The sequence below is a fragment of the Thalassophryne amazonica genome, chromosome 14 (assembly GCF_902500255.1).
Source record: "Thalassophryne amazonica chromosome 14, fThaAma1.1, whole genome shotgun sequence".
In the NCBI taxonomy this organism is placed as follows: domain Eukaryota; kingdom Metazoa; phylum Chordata; class Actinopteri; order Batrachoidiformes; family Batrachoididae; genus Thalassophryne; species Thalassophryne amazonica.
Genome location: NC_047116.1, coordinates 3,870,565 through 3,889,408, shown reverse-complemented (window position 1 = coordinate 3,889,408; position 18,844 = coordinate 3,870,565). Strand labels below are relative to the sequence as shown.

General features: G+C 44.6%; 1 protein-coding gene across 1 annotated transcript in view; it reads left to right on the top strand.

Moving 5' to 3' along the window:
* Positions 1–18,844, top strand: part of LOC117525277 (titin-like) — a 363,294-nt gene that overhangs the window by 102,806 nt on the left and 241,644 nt on the right. Inside the window, 32 exon segments of the mRNA XM_034187118.1 lie at positions 2–2,799; positions 3,324–3,602; positions 3,855–4,350; positions 4,352–4,419; positions 4,570–4,813; positions 4,815–4,849; positions 4,949–5,227; positions 5,308–5,589; positions 5,676–5,954; positions 6,046–6,333; positions 6,434–6,712; positions 6,796–7,077; positions 8,225–8,503; positions 9,557–9,835; positions 9,953–10,231; positions 10,705–10,983; positions 11,073–11,354; positions 11,478–11,750; positions 11,825–12,103; positions 12,190–12,468; positions 12,561–12,848; positions 12,941–13,219; positions 13,464–13,745; positions 14,054–14,332; positions 14,421–14,702; positions 14,784–15,062; positions 15,206–15,493; positions 15,604–15,882; positions 15,973–16,254; positions 16,374–16,685; positions 17,779–18,069; positions 18,464–18,751. Of these exon segments, the coding sequence (XP_034043009.1) occupies positions 2–2,799; positions 3,324–3,602; positions 3,855–4,350; positions 4,352–4,419; positions 4,570–4,813; positions 4,815–4,849; positions 4,949–5,227; positions 5,308–5,589; positions 5,676–5,954; positions 6,046–6,333; positions 6,434–6,712; positions 6,796–7,077; positions 8,225–8,503; positions 9,557–9,835; positions 9,953–10,231; positions 10,705–10,983; positions 11,073–11,354; positions 11,478–11,750; positions 11,825–12,103; positions 12,190–12,468; positions 12,561–12,848; positions 12,941–13,219; positions 13,464–13,745; positions 14,054–14,332; positions 14,421–14,702; positions 14,784–15,062; positions 15,206–15,493; positions 15,604–15,882; positions 15,973–16,254; positions 16,374–16,685; positions 17,779–18,069; positions 18,464–18,751 (11,267 nt within the window).

Genomic DNA, 18,844 nt, shown 5'->3' with positions numbered 1-18,844 from the left:
ATATTTATACCATTAGCACTGAAGACAAGCAAATTATGCCTAGTGAAGAGGCGGAAACCTTTGGGGAACTAGATATGTCTGCTGCCACCCTTAATCGGGAGCAGCTGACTCAGCAGGCTGCCGTACTACAGTCTTATCAAATACAAGAGAGAGTTTCTCAAGCTCCCAGCCATCCACCTCAGGTTTCAGCTGTTCCTGTGAAACAGCTTCATATGGCGGCTTTCTTATCATCAGTCCATGAAAGCCAAAAGATCACTGACCAGCACTCTGAGCAGCTTCTCAGCCCCGAGGTTACAGAAGTAGAGTTTGTCAAGGAACAGTCGTCTGTGGTCATGACAGCCAAATCTGAAGAGGTTCTTCCACTTTCAACAGTGAGAACTGGGACCCTGAGAGAAACACTTCCAGAGCAGTTGAAGATCTTAATTGAACCCAGGCAGCTTGTTAGCAGTCACCAAGTAGAATCTAGTTTACCCATCCTTAAAGAAACATCAGGAATCACTCAGAGGCCCGAGGAAGAGAAGAGCTTCAGAGTCACAGAAGGGGTCAAAATCTTATACTCGGCTCAATCTACAGGGACACTTCCAGTCACAGAAGGACATTCTGAGCCTCTGCCAGCTTTAGACGCACCCACTGAATCCATCATGAAGAAAGAATTGTCTAAGCTAGTTGTAGCACCTATGAATGAAACTAGAGTGTCCTTGTCCAAAGAGCAAAAATTTGACATGGAGAGACCAGAAGAGGAGAGTATCTCCACATTCAAAGACATGGTCTTTAAGTCTGCTATAAGTGCAGAAGAGAGGTATGTCCTTCAGGCTGAGAAGTCAGGAGAGGTGCCGCGTATATCGTCATCCCTTTCTCTAAACCCTCAGATGGAGAGAGAGAGAGTCCTGCATCTGCAGGTCATCACTGATCAGAATGCTTTAAGATCTGAGGGTCAATTCAGCAGTGAAAAGCCCCTCGCAGAGCAAGCAGAAGTGAGGAAGAGTCCAACATTGTTGCATTCAGTTTCCCAGGAAGAACAAAGAATGTTCGCTTGTGAGGAAACTTCAGAGTTCTCAGCAAAGACTGATGCCACATTTGTTCAGCCGAAGAAAGAGCTGCCACAAACAATGCATCTTCAGTCAATCCATTCTTCACCAGCTTTACCCAAGGAAGGTATTCTTACACTCCTTAAGCCTGACCAGCAGGTGGCGACACAGAAGCAGGAGAAGATAAGAAGGTGTGCAGCCACGGCAGAGGAGAGATGGGATATCACCGCCGATTATCACACAGACTTAGATGTCTTAGTTACAGGGGTTCAGTCACAGAGGCAAACGGAGCCTCGGCCCCTCAGAGTCCTCGCAGTCTCTTCCCAACCAACACCGCTCCCGAGGGAGGCACCTTTCGTTAGTGACACCAGTCAGCAGCGAGCAGTAGTCCATAAGGAGGATTACTGGAATATCATGCACTCAGTCAGCGTCACAGAGAATCAGGCTCTGGAGGAGGGCCATGCCAGCAGTCTCCAAGCTGACCAGAAATTTAAGGCTGAGATGAAAATTGAGCCCAAGATCCCTAAAAATTCGGTTTTCATTGAAGGAAAAGCAGTTGCCACAGAGACCTGTACTATGTTAGAGGCCGCAGAGCAAGACTTTGCAGTCCAGATCCAAGAGGGCCAGTCTGTCCGACAGTCTGTATTGCTGGAAGAAAAACAGATCATTATTGCAGAGCAGTCATGTGAGCTGCATAAATCTGAGAGTTCGATGATAAACATTGTGACCCAGCCTGAAAGAGTTATGTTTGTCCACGAGTCTGACGACACCCAAGCTCTCCCCAAAGAGCTCACTTTTGTTATTCACATTCCCAAACCATCAAGTCTGAATATCCGGTGTCAGCTCAGAGAAGCTCTTCAGTCTGCTGTAGCCACTGACCACCAACTTTTACTAGCTGATGTCATAGGAAAGCTAGAATCTGTGGAAGTGCACGAGGCAAAAGTTCAGAGACAGTTCCAACATGTCAGGTCTACGTATGTAATAACGACACCAGGAACCCCCCTGGAGATTACATTGGCTTTTGAAGGTGAGTATCCTCAGACAGCTGACCTCAGGTCTGAGCTCCAGGTGGCTCTGCGTGCTATGACCTACCGGGAGAGGCAAAGCCTTTCTTCAGAGCAGCCAGGCACCTTGCTGATTGACCGGCCTCAGAAAGCGCTGCTCAGTTCGGCATCCTTTAAGGAAGTGCTCTCATCTGTGGTGGACACTGTGATGGTTACAGACAGCACCACTGGAATTGTTCCAGTTGTGTCTCAGTCAGCAGCTATCAAGACTGAAGCCATGGCTTCCTTCCAAAGAGCCATCGTTCAGAATCAGTCTGAGATCCTTGAGTTCAGGCAGATGGTGGCAGGACGTGGTAGTACTGACGTAACAACCACAGTGTCTTTGGGTCATATTGAAGAGCATATGGATATATTTGTTCACAGAGAAACCACAGAAGAGTATCTATCAGAGGCAGTAATGATTAGTGAACCCTCAGCGAGAGTGGTAGATTATCCCACTGTGACTAGTTCTCTAGAAGATGTTTGTGCTGAAGAAAACGGTAAGGCTGTATTTTCTGCCACCATCAAGTATGTCACGGAGGTTAACTGGTTTTTCAATGGACAATTGGTGAAATCTGACGAGTTCAAGTGTTCTAAAGAGCAAGACAGATACATGCTAATTATCAACAAAGTTAACAAGGAGAGGCATCAAGGAGAGTATGTCTGTGAGGCCAAGAATGAAGCCGGCACGACGACGACGTCTTCAAGACTGACTGTGTTCTCACGAGGTTTGACGATGTGAAATACTTTGATATCATCAACTAACCAAACACATTGGTCACCTCTGCTGTCTGTAAACCTCATACCTTTAATGTGGATTTTTTTTTAAGTAAATGGGCTGAATGCCCAGAGAATTCCTTAAAAACCAAACTTAAACTGCAAACTAGTCATCTTATAGATTGAGTTTTTCCAATTATAACTGCATCGTTTTGTCCACATTTTCTATCCATCCAAGGAATTGTATTTGATTTCCAGCCCATAACATCCATCATTCCACATTCTAGGTTCATCATTCTGTTGCATGTTTTCTCTTCTGGTCACAGCACTCCTGCTCACATCATCTTCAACCCAAAGCTAATATAATTTTCCTCCAGTCAAACAGGATTGTCTTTCTTCTCACTTCCCATCCCAGGATCACTGTCTCACCAGTTAACCACCTTCAGCATCAAAACATTCCTCTTGACTTCCATTTCAGCACTTCCTCTGTATTTACGGTTTCTTCTTTTTTTCTTCATTTCTCTCCAAACTGCAGCAAAACCTGTGTTCAGGTGCAAAATTGTTCCAGTGGAGGTCAACATTGGCAACAATGCCAAGTTTGAATGTGACACCACGGATGCTCCAAATGTAAACTTCAAATGGTTCAAAGATGGAAATCCTATCAAAGAAGGTGATAAGTACAGGATTATCAGCCGCTTCAGCACTTCATCACTGGACGTTCTGAGTCCAACAAAGGATGACAGCGGCGAATACAGCTGCAAAGCCTCCAATCAGCACGGGAGTGACAGCTGTTCTGCATCCCTCACTGTGACAGGTAAGAGCCACGCCCACTTCCTTTTCTGGCTTCGTTAAATCTTCTTGAATGTGTTTGAGTAAGTGAAAGTGAATTTCACTTTGTTATTGTGTTTCCTGCAAAGTGCCGTCTTCTGTTGTTTGTTGGTCCTCTTTTCATGTAGAGAATCCACAGTTTTTATTATCTTGTTGGTTTTGAATTTTTGCCAGGTTTTAACTTAATGGCGTTTTAGCGTACTATCACTAATGCAGGGTTTTTTCTTGATTCTTGTAGAGTACTTCCCTCCTGCCTTTGTCAGTAAACCTGACCCTCAGACTGTGTATGTTGGAAAAAGGGCAGTGATGCAGTGCGTAGTAACAGGATCTGCTCCTGTCAATGTTGTCTGGCTCAAAGACAACCAGGCTTTGCCCAGTGTACCAACACGCTACCGAACCTCTTCTGAAAAGAATAAGCACACTCTTGAAATGACCAAAGTTGAACCAGCTGATGGGGGGCTTTACCTGTGCAGGGTGTCGAATAACGTTGGCACGGCTGTGTGCAGCATGGAGCTGACGGTCATTGATAAGCCCAACTTTGTAAAGCCCCTCGGTCCTGTTACTGCTGTCGTTGGAGCTCCTCTTCATCTGGAGTGTCATGTTGATGAGGATGTGGGAGTAAGTGTTACCTGGACCAGAGATGGTAGGAAGATCCACCAGTCTCCAGACTGTAAGCTGTCTTTTGAGGATAAGACCGTAACTCTTGATATCCTCAAGGCCACCTTGAAAGATGCGGAAATATGTCTGTACTGCAGCAAATGATGCTGGCAGTTCAGCATGCTCCACTTCAGTACAGGTACAAGGTAAGACCTGTTTAATTTTCACAGATGCTGCAGAATTTGGAGCTGTTTAAGAGCTGCAATACAACTAACGTACCCATGTATTATAATGCTGGGTTGTTTCTTCATGCTATAATGTCTTGGAGTGATGTCGGCTCTTTTTACCACATCCAGAGCCTCCAGTCTTTGTCAAAAGGCTGGAAGCTACAGCAGTTTGGAAGCAAGGCAGCGCTGCACGGCTGCAGTGTTCAGTCAAAGGATCTCCTGAACTTCACAGCACCTGGTTCTTTAATGACAGCGAGCTGTCCGCTGGTGGCAGGTACGCTGTCAGCATGAAAGATGGAATCGCCACCTTGGAGATGCAGGATGTCACCATGAGTGATAGCGGGAACTACACCTGCGAGGTTCTCAATGATCTGGTGTGAAAGCTGCAGCACAAAAGTTACAGTCAAAGGTGTGTTTGTCTTTGATTCTGTCTGACGTTTGTCAGAATAAAAAACTTTGACTCAGAATACACATAAACTCATCTTCCCAAAATGTGTGTCTCCATCAGAGCCACCATCTTTCAGGAAAGAGTTGGTTTCAGTTGAGGCAGTAAGAGGTTCTGTGGCTGTTTTTGAGTGTGAGATCACAGGCTCTCCACCATTCGAAGTGGCCTGGAAAAAGAATAAGAAGCGCCTGACTATGGATAAGAAACACAGAATCGTGTCTCAGGGGTCTCTAAGCACTCTGGAGATCCAGTCCTTTGAGATGGCTGATGCTGGCGAGTATGAATGTGTTGTGTCAAATGAAGTTGGCTCGGTAACCTCAAAGTCAGTGGCTAAACAGAAAGGTTCGTGACATAAGAACAATGCCTACCTTAGCATTTCAAGAGTCGTGATCATTTTAGTCATGTGTACCATATTGTTTCAGAGCCACCGATGTTCTCAAAGAGGGTTGAGAGTACCACAGCTCTGCTGGGACACACAGTCAAACTACAGGGAACTGTAAAAGGTTCAGTGCCCATTTTTGTCAAGTGGATGAAAGACTCTGAGGTGCTACGAGATGACGATCCAAACATTATTATGATGTTTGAGAACAACGTTGCGAGCCTTTCCTTCTCATCTGTTGAATTAAAACATGGCGGCAAATATACTTGCCTTGCCGAAAACGAAGCCGGGCAGCAAAAATGTGAAGCCATCTTAAACATTCAAGGTTGGAGAACATTTCTGCTTTCTATACGTCTTCTCTCTCCTAAATTGCTAATGCTGTTAAAATCTAAAAGTTGCGTTATATTTTAGAACCTGCCAGAATCTTGGAGAAAGCGTCGTCCATCAGCGTGACTGCAGGAGAATCTGCCACATTGCAGTGCACAGTTTCTGGAAGCCCAGAACTCACAGTCAAGTGGTTTAAAGATGAGAAGGAGATGATCAGTAGCCGGAAATATAAAATGACTCTGAAGGAAAACACTGCCATCTTAAAGATTCTCAGTGTCGATAAAGGCGACACTTCAGAATACAAACTGGAGGTGTCCAATAAAGTCGGAAAAGACCACTGCACTTGTTCAGTCACTGTTATAGGTTAGTTCGAGCTCAGAAAACCCTCATTTATAGCAGATTAGTTCTTTGTACCTTGATGGAAGTTACATGTCTAACATATTTCCAAACCCAGATCGTGCAGTTCCACCATCCTTCACCAAAGCATTGAGGAAAGTGGATGGAAACATTGGTAGTAATATTACCATGGAGTGCAGAGTATCCGGATCCCAGCCAATGGTTGTTTCTTGGTACAAAGATGACAAAGAAATCCACAGTGATGAGAAATATCAGGTGGATTTCAGTGAGAGCACAGCGACCTTGGTGCTGACCGGCCTGGAGCCAAGCGACTGTGGAGTTTATAAATGCCAGGCTACTAATGACGCTGGCCACAAAGAGACCAGTGGTACTCTGTCAGTTAAAGGTCAGAAGAGTTGGACATTTAAAGGAACATGCAACTGCTTGTCAAATGTTATTACTAGCACTTGAGCATGCTGTTTTTTTTTCTTCCTGGTCATCTCTAGAACCTCCAGTCTTCACTGTCAAACCTCAGTCCCAGGATGCTTTACCTGGGTCAAATGTTATCTTAAAAGCAGCCTTTACAGGATCGGCTCCTCTGGCTGTTAAGTGGTTCAGAGAGGAGAAAGAGATTTTCAGTGGAGGAAAGTATTTCATCAAGAAAGATGCTTCTTCAAGCTCCTTGGAGCTCAACTCTGTGAAACCCAGCGAGTCGGGTAAATACTCGTGCCAAGTCTCTAATGATGCCGGGAAGGTGGATTGCACAGCAGACCTCTTTGTAAAAGGTGCTTCTTCACTTTATTTTTTTTTAAATGTTGCAGTTTCTTTTCCTGAGCTCTTATTTTCACTGTAACGTTTTGATTTGCAGAGACGCCGTCATTTTCAATGAAGCTCGAGCCTTCGTTGCTGCTGAAAGTCAGACAGCCTTTGAAGTTGTCCTGTAAAGTTTGTGGCACTCCACTTATTAGCGTCAAATGGTTTAGAAATGGCTCTGAAATCAGTCCCGACCAAAGACACACTGTGTCGTTTGAGGACACAATAGCTTGTCTGGAGGTGGAGGACTGTTCTTTGGATGACAGTGGAGACTATGTGTGTGTGGCGTCCAGCGATGCCGGCGTTGACCAGTGCAGCAGCTCAGTAACAGTAAAAGGTTGGTCCTGTTCTCAGTGTTCTTCCAGAAAGATTTGAGCTGCTTTCTCCAAGCTTGAGTAAAGTCTGGCCCACAGTGTCTTGAAGTTCACTAACCAGCTTCTAACTTTCATGCTAAAAAACATTTCAGCATGAAGACAGCAGTCACCCTAGCATTTTAAATTTTAGATGAAAATTATGAAGTAATTACTGCCGTTATGGGATATGCTGACAAGAGAAAAACATCTGCACAGGGCAAGTGTTCAGCTCTGCCTGAGACGTGATGGCCGACCACGATGCCTTCCACCAAACCACAGACAATACTCAGCATGGGTTTTTCCTCTTCACATCTTTGTGTCATCATATAGCAAGTGTTTCACTGAAATTAGTTTTTTGTTGGCAAAGTACACACCAGTTACCACAACCTTGAATCTACAAAGCCCCTGGTTTGATTCCTGAGCTTGCACACTTCAATTCAATTCAATTTATTAGCACCAAATCACAACAATGCTCCCTCAAGGCGCTTCACAGGAGTAAGGTCTAACCTTACCAACCCCTAGAGCAAGAACACAGGCGACAGTGATAAGAAAAACTCCCCCTGACGATAATGAGGAAGAAACCTCAAGCAGACCAGACTCAAAGGGGTGACCCTCTGCTTGGGCCATTCAACGGTTTCAAGGTTTTTACAAAGTTTTATAAGAATTTCTTAGCAAACAGAAAAAAACAGAAGAGCAACAAAAAGCGAGTCCTTAATTGAAATGGAAAAGCATTCCATCTATGAGGGTCCACTTCCAGCACAGGTAGGACCCGAAGAGGTAGGACTTCCACTCAGTAGTGCAACAGAGAGGGCATCCTGAGGTCAGGCCGGCGACCTGGGGTGACCTGCAGGGCCTGCAGGGCCAGCATCCGTCGAGGGTGTACATTGCTCTTAGTGCTCAAAATTGGTTTTTGTTTCAGCTGCGGCTCTGTTTTTTTCTTCTTCTTCTTCTTCTTTTGTTTCTTAAAAAAAACTTGACATTGACTTTATCATTCTTGAAATTGTGGGAAATCAATAAAAGCTGGATATTTGAACATAGAAATGGACACTGTGGACCAGACTGGCCTTGAAGCTACTTTGAAGCCAACATTACCATTAAACCATTACCTTTACTCTTATGTGTTTCCTGTAGAGCCTCCAGCTTTTGTCAGTCCGTTTGAGTCAGCTGAAGCTGTAAAGGGATCTGACATTACCTTGGAAGGCACCGTTTCAGGCTCTGCGCCGTTTGAAATAAGTTATTACCTCGATGATAAGATGATCAGAAATGACAAACGACATAGGATCAGTGTGGAGAACAGCACTGTCACTCTTCACATTTCAAACTGTGACACTGGAGATGCTGGAAATTACCAATGCACCGTAGCAAACGATGTTGGAGAGACATCTTGTTCGTGCCATATTTCACTGAAAGGTTAGTCAAAGGAAGTTTATTCCAGTCCAACCTCAGATGTGTGCGTGCTGTCTGATTTTCTGTCAGTTATGTTTGTGTAAACGCATCAGGAATATTTTTTTCTATCTGAAATAATAAATTACAGTACAGGTCAGAACTGGTGTCTGTTAGCGCTTTTAATTTGATAATACGTTCAACAGTTTTGATGAAAGGACCAAATTTAATATCCATTAAGGTGTGCTGTAGCATGGTAATAGTGACCACACACACACACACACACACACACTCATCTTCAACGCTTAGTCCCATTAAGGGTCGCAGGGGGCTGGAGCCTATCCCAACAGTCATAGAGTGTGAGGTGGGGTACACCCAGGACAGGACGCCAGTATGTCACAGGGCCACAAACAGACAAACAAACACATTCACACCCACCCACTCACACAATTTTAAACAATTGGGCAATTTAAAAAATTCTAATCCACCTAACCCGCATGTCTTTGGATGTGGGAGGAAACCAAAGCACCCGGAGGGAACCCACGCAAACATGGGGAGAACATGCAAACTCCACACAGAAAGGCCACAGGCTGGACTTGAACCCATGACCTTCTCGCTGTGAGGCAACAGTGCTAACCACTAAGCCACCGTGCTGCCCTTCATTAATCATAAGTCTTTAATAATTAATATCAGTATCTGCATAGCTTCAGTCAAAATATTGGAGTGAAAACACAAGTCAGAGACCGTACAGAAGTTAATAGTAAGTCCCTTCGGCTGCTCCACTGTTTTCATTTGTTGTCGGCCACAGCACATCAAGTGTGGATTTGCATGTTGAATTGGCACAGGTTTTACATCAGATGCCCTTCTTGATGCAACTCCACATTACATAGAGAAACCAGGCAGGGATGGGGTTTGAACTGGGACCCTTCAGTACTGAAACCAAACGCACTAACCACTTGGCCACCACACCACCATACGTTTATTTTAAGGGGCTGTTTACTTTTATTTTGTCGTAGAAATGGTTACTGTGTGGTTTGTGTGAATTCTCCAGGAAACTGATCTGTGATCTTCTCCCACTAGAACCACCGTCATTTGTTCAGAAGCTTCAGGATATGTCCTGCATAGTGGGCTCTGAGGTCTCTATGAAGTGTGTCTTATCCGGATCTCTACCCATGACTTTCTCCTGGATCAAAGACAACCAGGAGCTCACAGAAGATGAGCATTATAACATGTCCTTTGACAGCAGATCTGCTGTGTTGAATTTGAAAAATGCTCAGACGTCACATGTTGGCAAATATGTGTGTCAGGCGCAGAACAAAGCTGGGACTCAGAGAAGCGCTGCGGTGCTTGTAGTGTCAGGTTTGTAGACCTCTTGGCTTTTATTTGTCTTCACATCTGTTGCTTTTGTGTTGCTTCACCTGTGGCATTAACAGTGATCAGTGGCAGCTAACTGTGCTTGGAACTGTGTTGTTGTAGTACCAGCGAGTATTTCAGAACAGGCAAAGTCCATCAGTGTTACAGTGGGTGACCCGGCCAGGCTGGAGTGCAGATTCTCAGGGACCAAACCGCTCAAGTCCAAATGGAAGAAAGCAGGAAAAGAGCTGCTTTCAGGCCAAAGATACAAAATTCACGGCACAGACACGAGCTCTGTGCTCCAGATCATTAAAACAGAGAAAAGCGATAGCGGAGAATATGTCTTTGAACTTTCCAATGAAGTCGGTAAAAGTTCATGCGAGGCAACAGTTACGGTTTTAGGTCAGTTTATCCCAAAATTTTCCAGTTTTCAGCATATTTTCTTTGCTATTTTTAGAGGAACTGTAACTGTATTTCTCTACCTTCCACACCTTAGATCAAATCATCAAACCATCTTTTACAAGAAAGCTGAAGCAGACAGAAGGTGTTAAAGGTTTGTTTGCTCACCTGGAGTGTCAGGTGTGCGGTTCTTTGCCGATGACAGTGCAGTGGTACAAAGACGAGGAGGAGATCCAGAGTGACGAGAAGCATAAATGCACATTCTTTGAGCAAGTTGCTTTCTTGGAAATCTCTCATCTCGACAGCAAAGACAGTGGCAGCTACACCTGTATTGCCAAAAACAAAGCCGGATCCGCGCAGTGCTCTGGGTTTTTATTTGTTAAAGGTTAGAACATGTTCTTCACCTCTTAAGTATTTTCCTGCCTTTAAATGCTGATTGTGATTTCAGATGATACGATGTATATATTTGTCAACAGAACCACCGTGCATTCTTGAAAAGCCAGACTCCATGAATGTTTTGCCTGGATCAAAGGTTAAGTTTAACGTCCGTCTCTCTGGAACACCACCTTTGAGCATCAAATGGTTGAAAAACAAGAAAGAGATTTTGTCCAGTTTTGACTGTTCTGTCATCAAAGACAACACCTCCAGCTCTCTGGAACTCTTTACTGCCAAAACCTCAGATTCTGGAGAGTACGCCTGTGAAGTACAGAACGATGTTGGCGCCGCTTTGTGCCAGGCGACCCTCTTTGTCAAAGGTCATTACTCTTCCTTCACCTCTTTGTTTTCTGTGCCCTGAACTCTTTTCCAAACTGAAGATCATGTATGTGTTTTTTGTTTTTAACAGAACCTCCTTTCTTTCTTGAAAAACCTGAAGGCGTATCATTAGTAAAAGTAGGAGAAAGCACAACGTTTGAGTGTAAGATTGGCGGTACTCCCGAGCTCTCTGTACGCTGGTTCAGAGAAGGTGCTGAGATCTGTCAAAGCCCCAAACACAAGATGTCGTTTTTAAACTCTGTAGCCACTTTACAGGTTTGTTACGTTGCTGAAAACGACAGCGGGAAGTATTTCTGTGAAGCCTGTAACGAAGCGGGCACAGAGAGCTGCACTATTGAGCTCAATGTCAAAGGTTGGTTTTTCTTTTGCTGTTTGTGTCTTTTAAGTCATCTTTCAGTTAAATGTCTCCATGGAGTTCGTTATCAAGCACTGATGGCTTAAAGCAGGTCGTTACAGTGTGATGTTTGTGTTTCAGAACCCCCTTCATTCATGGAAGACCTCGCAGCTGTTGAAGTTGTTAAAGGTTCCACTGCTGTGTTTGTTTGCACAGTAGCAGGAACTGCTCCGTTTCAGGTCACATGGTTCAGAGATAGGACATTGATCAAACCTAGTCAAAAGTACATCATCGAGAGCAAAGACATGGTCTTAAAGATCAAGGACTGTAATGAGCAAGATGTGTGTACTTACCAGTGTGTGGTAGCCAGTGAGGTTGGACAGTGCTCTGGCTTTGCTGCTTTGACTCTAAAAGGTTGGTTTCACCAATTTGTTTTACGTTGCCATGGGTACTGTGCTCTTTTAAATAATATTCCTTCTTTGCATTAGTGCCACCCACATTTGTTAGGATGATAGAAAATGCCTCAGTTGTTCTGGGAGAGGCTGCAGTTTTTCACTGCACCACGAAAGGGACGCCTCCTCTCTCCGTACAGTGGCAAAAAGATGACAGCTGGATTCCAGAAGATCCAAAAATCCAGAGGACCTTTGAAAATGATGTGGCTACTCTGAGGATTCCTGCCTGTGATACCGTTCATGGTGGGAAATACACCTGCCAAGTCATAAACGAGGCTGGGCAGAACAAATGCTCCGCCACCCTCGTAGTTCTAGGTACCTCTGCTTCATACACCATTCTTTTGCTTTACCAACCCAATGGCCAAAACAAACATACTCATGTGTACGTCTTGGTGTTTTAGAACCACCGATTATCTACGACAAACCAGATGTAGTCAAAGTGACTCTGAGAGATCCAGTTAGTCTGGAGTGCAGGATAACTGGATCTCCTAAGATCAGTGTAAAATGGACCAAAGATGGCCGAGAGCTCCGGTCGGGTAAAAGACACCACCTCACCTTTGAGAAGAACGTCAGCACTCTAAGCATTCAGTCTTCAGAGCTGGTGGACAGCGGGGAATACCTGTTTGAAGCCACTAATTCTGTTGGCACCTGCAGCTGTAAAGTCAAGCTGGTGGTTTTAGGTTCGTAAGGATCTTGTGTTTTTTTCCAACTTCTATTTGAAGAATTGCTTTTTTTCTGTGCCTAATTTTTTTCATGCTATTGTGATAAACAGAAGAAGTAATTCCTCCAAGATTCGTTAGAAAATTACAGAACCTGCAAGCCATTATGGGTTCCACCATTACAATGGAGTGCAAAGTTGCTGGTTCTCTTCCAATGTCAGTTGAATGGAGCAAAGGGAAACAAACAATCAGGATGAGCTCCAAACACAAACTGCTGCAGGTTGAAAATACAGTGTCACTGGAGTTTAAACTGACTGACAGCTCTGATACCGGAGAGTATTCCTGTAAAGTTTCCAACCAAGCAGGCAGCTGTGTCTGCAGCGGCGTTCTTACGGCTAAAGGTTTGCTTTCAAAGGTTAAGTTGATCCACTGCTGATGTTTTCCTGAAAGTCTCTGCGTGATGTGTCTCATCTTTTTCTTCTGTGGTTTCTAGTGCCACCGAGCTTCCAAATTGAACCAGAGTCTCAGGCTGTTATTCCAAAGTCTGCTGTTGTCTTCCGAAGTGTATTTGAAGGAACTCCACCCTTTGTGGTGAAATGGTTCAAGGACGATACTGAACTCATCACTGGGCCGCTGTGTAAAATTAAAGTGGAGGAATACGCTTCCTCCATCGAGCTCTCCTCTGTTAGCGCTCTGCATCGTGGCATGTATTACTGCCACGTGACCAATGAAGCAGGCGCAGTGAAAAGTGCTGCAGAGTTATTGGTGAAAGGTTGGACTCTTCTTTTTTGTCCTTCAGCTTCAATTGGCCTCTTTTTCTCTTCATCTTTACAGCTTCTTTTTGTCTGTTATCACTGTCCGCCTGATCATCTCAGCACGTTTCTTTCTGTGTTTGTTGTCTTTAGCTGTCGTTCAAAGCTTCCAGTCAGCCGCGCTGCTCTTCCGTGCGCCGCATTGATTCTGAAGTGCTGCCTTACGGTGCTGACAATAACACCATCTTTATTTTTACTTTGCAGAACCTCCTCGATTTGTTGTAAAACTGCCTCCCACCACGTTTGTGAAGCTGAGTGATGGACATTGTTTTGAATGCAAGCTCACCACCGTGCAGTCGTTGAACTTATCCTGGTACAAAAACGACCAAAAGATAACTGACGGAGGCAACTATAAGATCATGTTTGTTGACTCGACTGCGTACCTGCAGCTGCACAGCTCAGGTTTGGAGGATAACGGCGTCTACACCTGTGAGGCTGATAACGATGCTGGCAGTGCAAGCTGCAGCACTGTTCTGACAGTCCAAGGTCAGCCGCCCGGTGCAAAACACTCTTCTCACTGCTTCTCCTCTGAAAACTGATGCTGATCCCTGTGATGCAGGTTTTGACATGAACTCTCGAGTCAGTTTCTGAGTCACGCATCTAAACGTATTTGAGGCAAACGATAACAAATGATAACAATCTCTCATCTTTCCCCAAAACTACTGTTTTTTTTTTTTTTTCTGACTTCCAGCGTGAAGGAGTTTAACCTCTTTTTTTGCAAACTTCTCTTTGCTTTCAGGATGTCCTGACCTGCATGCTTCCTTTTGCTAACACATCTTGATTGAATTTTCTAGAGCCTCCATCCTTCATTAAAACACCAGATCTGGTCGAGGGCATTAAAGGCAGAGACGTCAGCCTCCACTGTGACGTGCACGGCACGGCACCTTTCCAGTTTAACTGGTACAAAGACAAAAGACAAGTGAAGGAGAGCAGGAAATACAAGATGGTTAGTGAAGGTGGTGCTATAGCGCTTCACATTATGAAACTGGAGGATGATGACGCCGGCCTTTATGAGTGCAGAGTGTCCAATCAAGTAGGAAGTGAATCCTGCACTGCTACAGTCGGCCTTAAAGGTTTGTATTCCTTCAGAGGCTGGTTTTGGTCCAAGCTAACTCTTACTGCAGTCGCTTCATAATCAGTCCACTTTTTCTGATTATTCAGAGCAACCAGCATTTGTCAAGAAACTGGTCGACCAGTCAGTGAGAGTCGGTCAGGAGCTGAGGCTGACCGCTACGGTCAAAGGTTCTGAACCTTTGACTGTGTCCTGGATTCGGGACAAAGATCACATTCTCAGGGACGGGGACAACAGGAAGATCACCTTTGAGAATAATGAGGTTGTCCTTGTAGTCCCCAAAGCCGACTTAACTGTAGCTGGTAAATATACCTGCCAGCTGAGGAACGATGCTGGGGTGGCTGAGTCTGTCTCCCACGTGACCGTTGTTGGTGTGTAAGAATCCAGAATGAGTATCATTTTCATGTCCACTCATGAGAAAACACAATAATATGTTCTTCCCTAATGTGCAGAACCCGCAGGTATTGTGGATAGCCCAGAGTCTTTGAACATAACATCGGGAGAGAACACAGCTCTTGAAGTTACAGTATCTGGTTCACCAGAACTGAAAACAAAGTGGTTCAAAGACAACAAAGAGCTTTCTGCTGGCGCCAAATATCAGATGTCCTTCGCAAAGAAAGTTGCCACTCTGAAGATTACTGCTGCTGAGGAAGCAGATGCAGGAGAATACAAGTTGGAGGTTTCAAATCTCATTGGTGCAGCCAATTGCATAACACAACTCTCTGTCTCAGGTTGGTGACCTTTGACTCCTGCCATCTTTTGGGGTAGATTCAAGATTCAAACAACTTTATTGATCCTTAAAAGATGTCTTCTTATGACAGTTTGACCCAGGTTGTCATGTCTTTCATTCTTTCATTCTTTTTATTATCTGCAGAAAAGTTGATTCCGCCGAGTTTTGTGAGGAAGCTGAGAGACGCTCACCTCGTTGTCAGTAAACCTGGTGAGATGGAATGTAGGGTCATTGGCTCTGTTCCTTTAACAGTGTCGTGGTTCCACAAAGGTCAAGAGATCAAGAGAGGGCCAAACTATGACATTAGCTTCAGTGAAAATAACTGCAAACTGTCAATTCAGTTGATCAAGTTGACTGATGCCGGCAAATACACATGCAAAGCTGTAAATGATGCAGGTACCAGTGAGACCAGTGCTTCAATGCATGTGACAGGTCAGTAGGTGCAGCAGTCACCAACATTGATCATTACTCCAGGTTGATTCTTGTGCGTGTGATTGGGAGTGCCAGAGTTCATTAAGATGCTATAAATCTTTTGACTCCAGAGCCGCCATCTTTTGTGGAATTACCTGAGGTGCAGGAAACTTTGCCAGGCAAAAATGTGTCTTTCTCAGCTAAAGTGAAGGGCAGTGCCCCCCTGAAAGTTCGGTGGTTCAGGGGAGCCAAGGAGCTGCAGCATGGAAGGGGCTGTGAGATTGCATTGAAGGATGATGTAGCTACTCTGGTTCTACACAAAGTTGAGAAATCCCATGCTGGAGAATACACCTGTCAGCTCATTAATGATGCTGGAAAAACAAGCCGCCCAGTTTACCTGATTGTCAAAGGTTCGTTTGCATGATGGATCCCCCTCTGTCTCTTTCTTTTTTTGCATGTACAACAGTGAAACTGATCTGTCTTATTACGGAATTACCCAGAACCCGTACACTTTGTGAAGAAACTGCGGGACATTTCGCTGGAGAAGGGGAACCCTCTGAGGCTCGGGGTCACATTTGCTGGAACTCCAACAGTAACTGTAACTTGGACGAAGGATGGCAGTGTCATCTCAGCGTCATATGAGTACAATGTGATCACCACCGACACTTCATGTATTCTGGAAGTTCTTAACTCTGACAGAATGGAAGCAGCTGGACGATACTCTTGTGTTGTAGACAACGGAGTCGGAAGTGACAAATGTGAAGCACACGTGTCAATTCTAGGTAAAATTGTCACTTATGCATGTAATTGTTTTAACTTTAGGAGCTTTATCTCTCTTACATCTTTATTTATTGGCTCATTGTGAACCTCTGTAGTTATTATTTATGTTCTTTCACTTCAGAACGACCATACTTTGTTGAAAAGATGGAGCCGGTGGACATAACTGCAGGCGATGCGATTACTCTGACGTGCCGTATTGCGGGAACTCCTGAAATCTCAGTATCTTGGTTTAAAGCAGATGGAAAGCTACGTAAATCCGATATTTGCTCAATGGACTTCCTGAATGGTGTCGCCACTCTGATGTTGCTCAGAACAAGCATGTCGGATCATGGTGAATACATCTGCAAGGCCCAGAACCGAGTCGGTTCTGCCTCCGCCAGCTGTAATGTGACAGTGAGAGGTGAATCCCCTTTTTCAAGAGCTGTTTCTTCCAGCCTTACGGCAGCTTACTGAGTGTACAGCACATTTCAAAGACACGTTTAGCTGATCAGGTATAGATCATGAATGATATCGGACTCTTTTGGGGTAAACCTGGAGCTTTCCACTTCGTTCTAGATTGAGCAATTATTCTACTTTTTTGCCTTGCTGGAATACTTGTGCATTGTACTGTAAGGTGAGTGTGAGATGATGATGATGTAGTGAGCTCGATTGTGTGCATAGATACCATTTATTCCAGGCCTGAGCAGCACCAGAGTTTCAATGGTCAACTTGAGTATCTCCTGCTGAGGATCGTGGTACAGGTCACCTTGGCTAACGTGTCCTATACTGATCTAGTGGGAAAGTAACATTACGTTTTGAGTAGAAAAATCAGATTTGTGCTTCCTGTCAGTACAGCATTGGAACGACAGATTCAGGGAAATTTATCAGGAAGCTCTTGAACACCATCTTCACAAGACCAATGTGGCTTATTTAAATGAATATTTTCTGTGGTTATGGTGACCTACAGTATTATTGTCAATATGTCAGTCACCAAATTGTCAGACTTTGGTTAAAGTTGTCACTGGTCTTTGGCTGGTTTGGCTTTGGTTTGGTATGTTGTTGCAAAGTTGGCCGTCAGGGCTCTGATGGAAAGTATTTTATTCAGGCAGCGTAGAATTTGTGGTTTAGATTTTGTCTTCATAATTTGTCCATTTGAACTTTATGCGCCATGCTGATGTCATTGCTGTTCATAGTATTTACAGTTTGGTAGTGTATGTATGTGGAACACCACACACACGCACACACACACACACACACACACCTCACCTGGACGGTGGGATTTTGCTAGTATGAAATAAATAATTAGTACTTTTCCAATTTCTTTAGTTGTCTTTATATCCAGCAGGGCTCTTTGTTCATTAGCTCCATATTCAGCTGTTTGATTCTGTCTTGCATTTGTCTTTCTGGATGCAGCTTCTTTGTATTAAGTGTTGCGCTTTCCGGTTTTGGCAAACCGCTGGCCCAGTGGCCATGCGACGGATGCTGTGGATTTGATACTGTTGATTCAGTCACGGTCTCACTGTCTTCATTTCCTCCCTCATTAACAGAGCGCAAAGTCCCTCCAAACTTCACCAAGAGGCCGTCTGAGTCCATGGTGGATTCAGTGGGCAAGGTGGTGAAGATGGAGGGCCGAGTGTCGGGCTCTCAGCCGCTGACCATCACCTGGTTCAAGGACAACTGCAAATTACAGAGCAGTGACAAATATGACATCAGCTTCAAGAACAACCTGGCCATGCTGTGCATCAGGGAGACCGCCACCTCTGACAACGGCACGTACATCTGCGAGGCCGCCAACGAAGCAGGCTCAGCATCATGTCGGGTTTCTCTTGACATCGCAGGTATGATGGAAGCAGTTATGCAAAACGAGACTGCATGACGTCAGTGAGACAGTTACAGCAATACAAATGGTTTTGTCTTCATGAGTTCCAGTAATTAGTTCTGGACTCATCATTCACATTGTTTTTACTGCGTGGTGTGTTCTTTTTCAAAGAGTTAAAGCCAGTTTTGAAGACTTCCTGTTCAGGATACTTTTATTTTGGAGGGGCATGTTGGATCTTTTTGACCTTGATTACAAAAAAGCCTTTCCCAAAGTAAATGCTGTTCTTAGTCACGGCTTCTTTGACACGTTGTTTCTAAACCCTACAGAAGGATCCACTGCTCCTCTCCACTGCATGACTCATTTGATTTTTGAACGTTTTACGTGTGATTATTTATTCGTGACTCCGTCTTCAGACACAGGCCAGGCTCCGGTCTTTGACGTCCCTCTGGAGCCAGTGACGGTGACTGAGGGTGAGAAGCTGAGTCTAAAATGCCACGTCAGTGGCTCGGCTCCGCTGACGGTTCAGTGGATGAAAGACCGCCGGGAGCTGAAGTCCAGCGGAAACACCAGAGTCACGTTTGTGGGCGGGGCAGCCTGCCTCGAGGTTAGCCAAGCCTCCAAAGCTGATGCAGGAGACTATCTGTGCAAGGCCAGCAATGAAATTGGCAGCAACTTCTGCAAGTCCAGAGTGACTGTGAAAGGCAAGCATGTGCTCCTGGAAATTTGATCTCCAGCGAGATAAACAATAACGTTTTTTAAGTGTTGCCAATCAGCTTCTTTGTTGACTCTTTTTG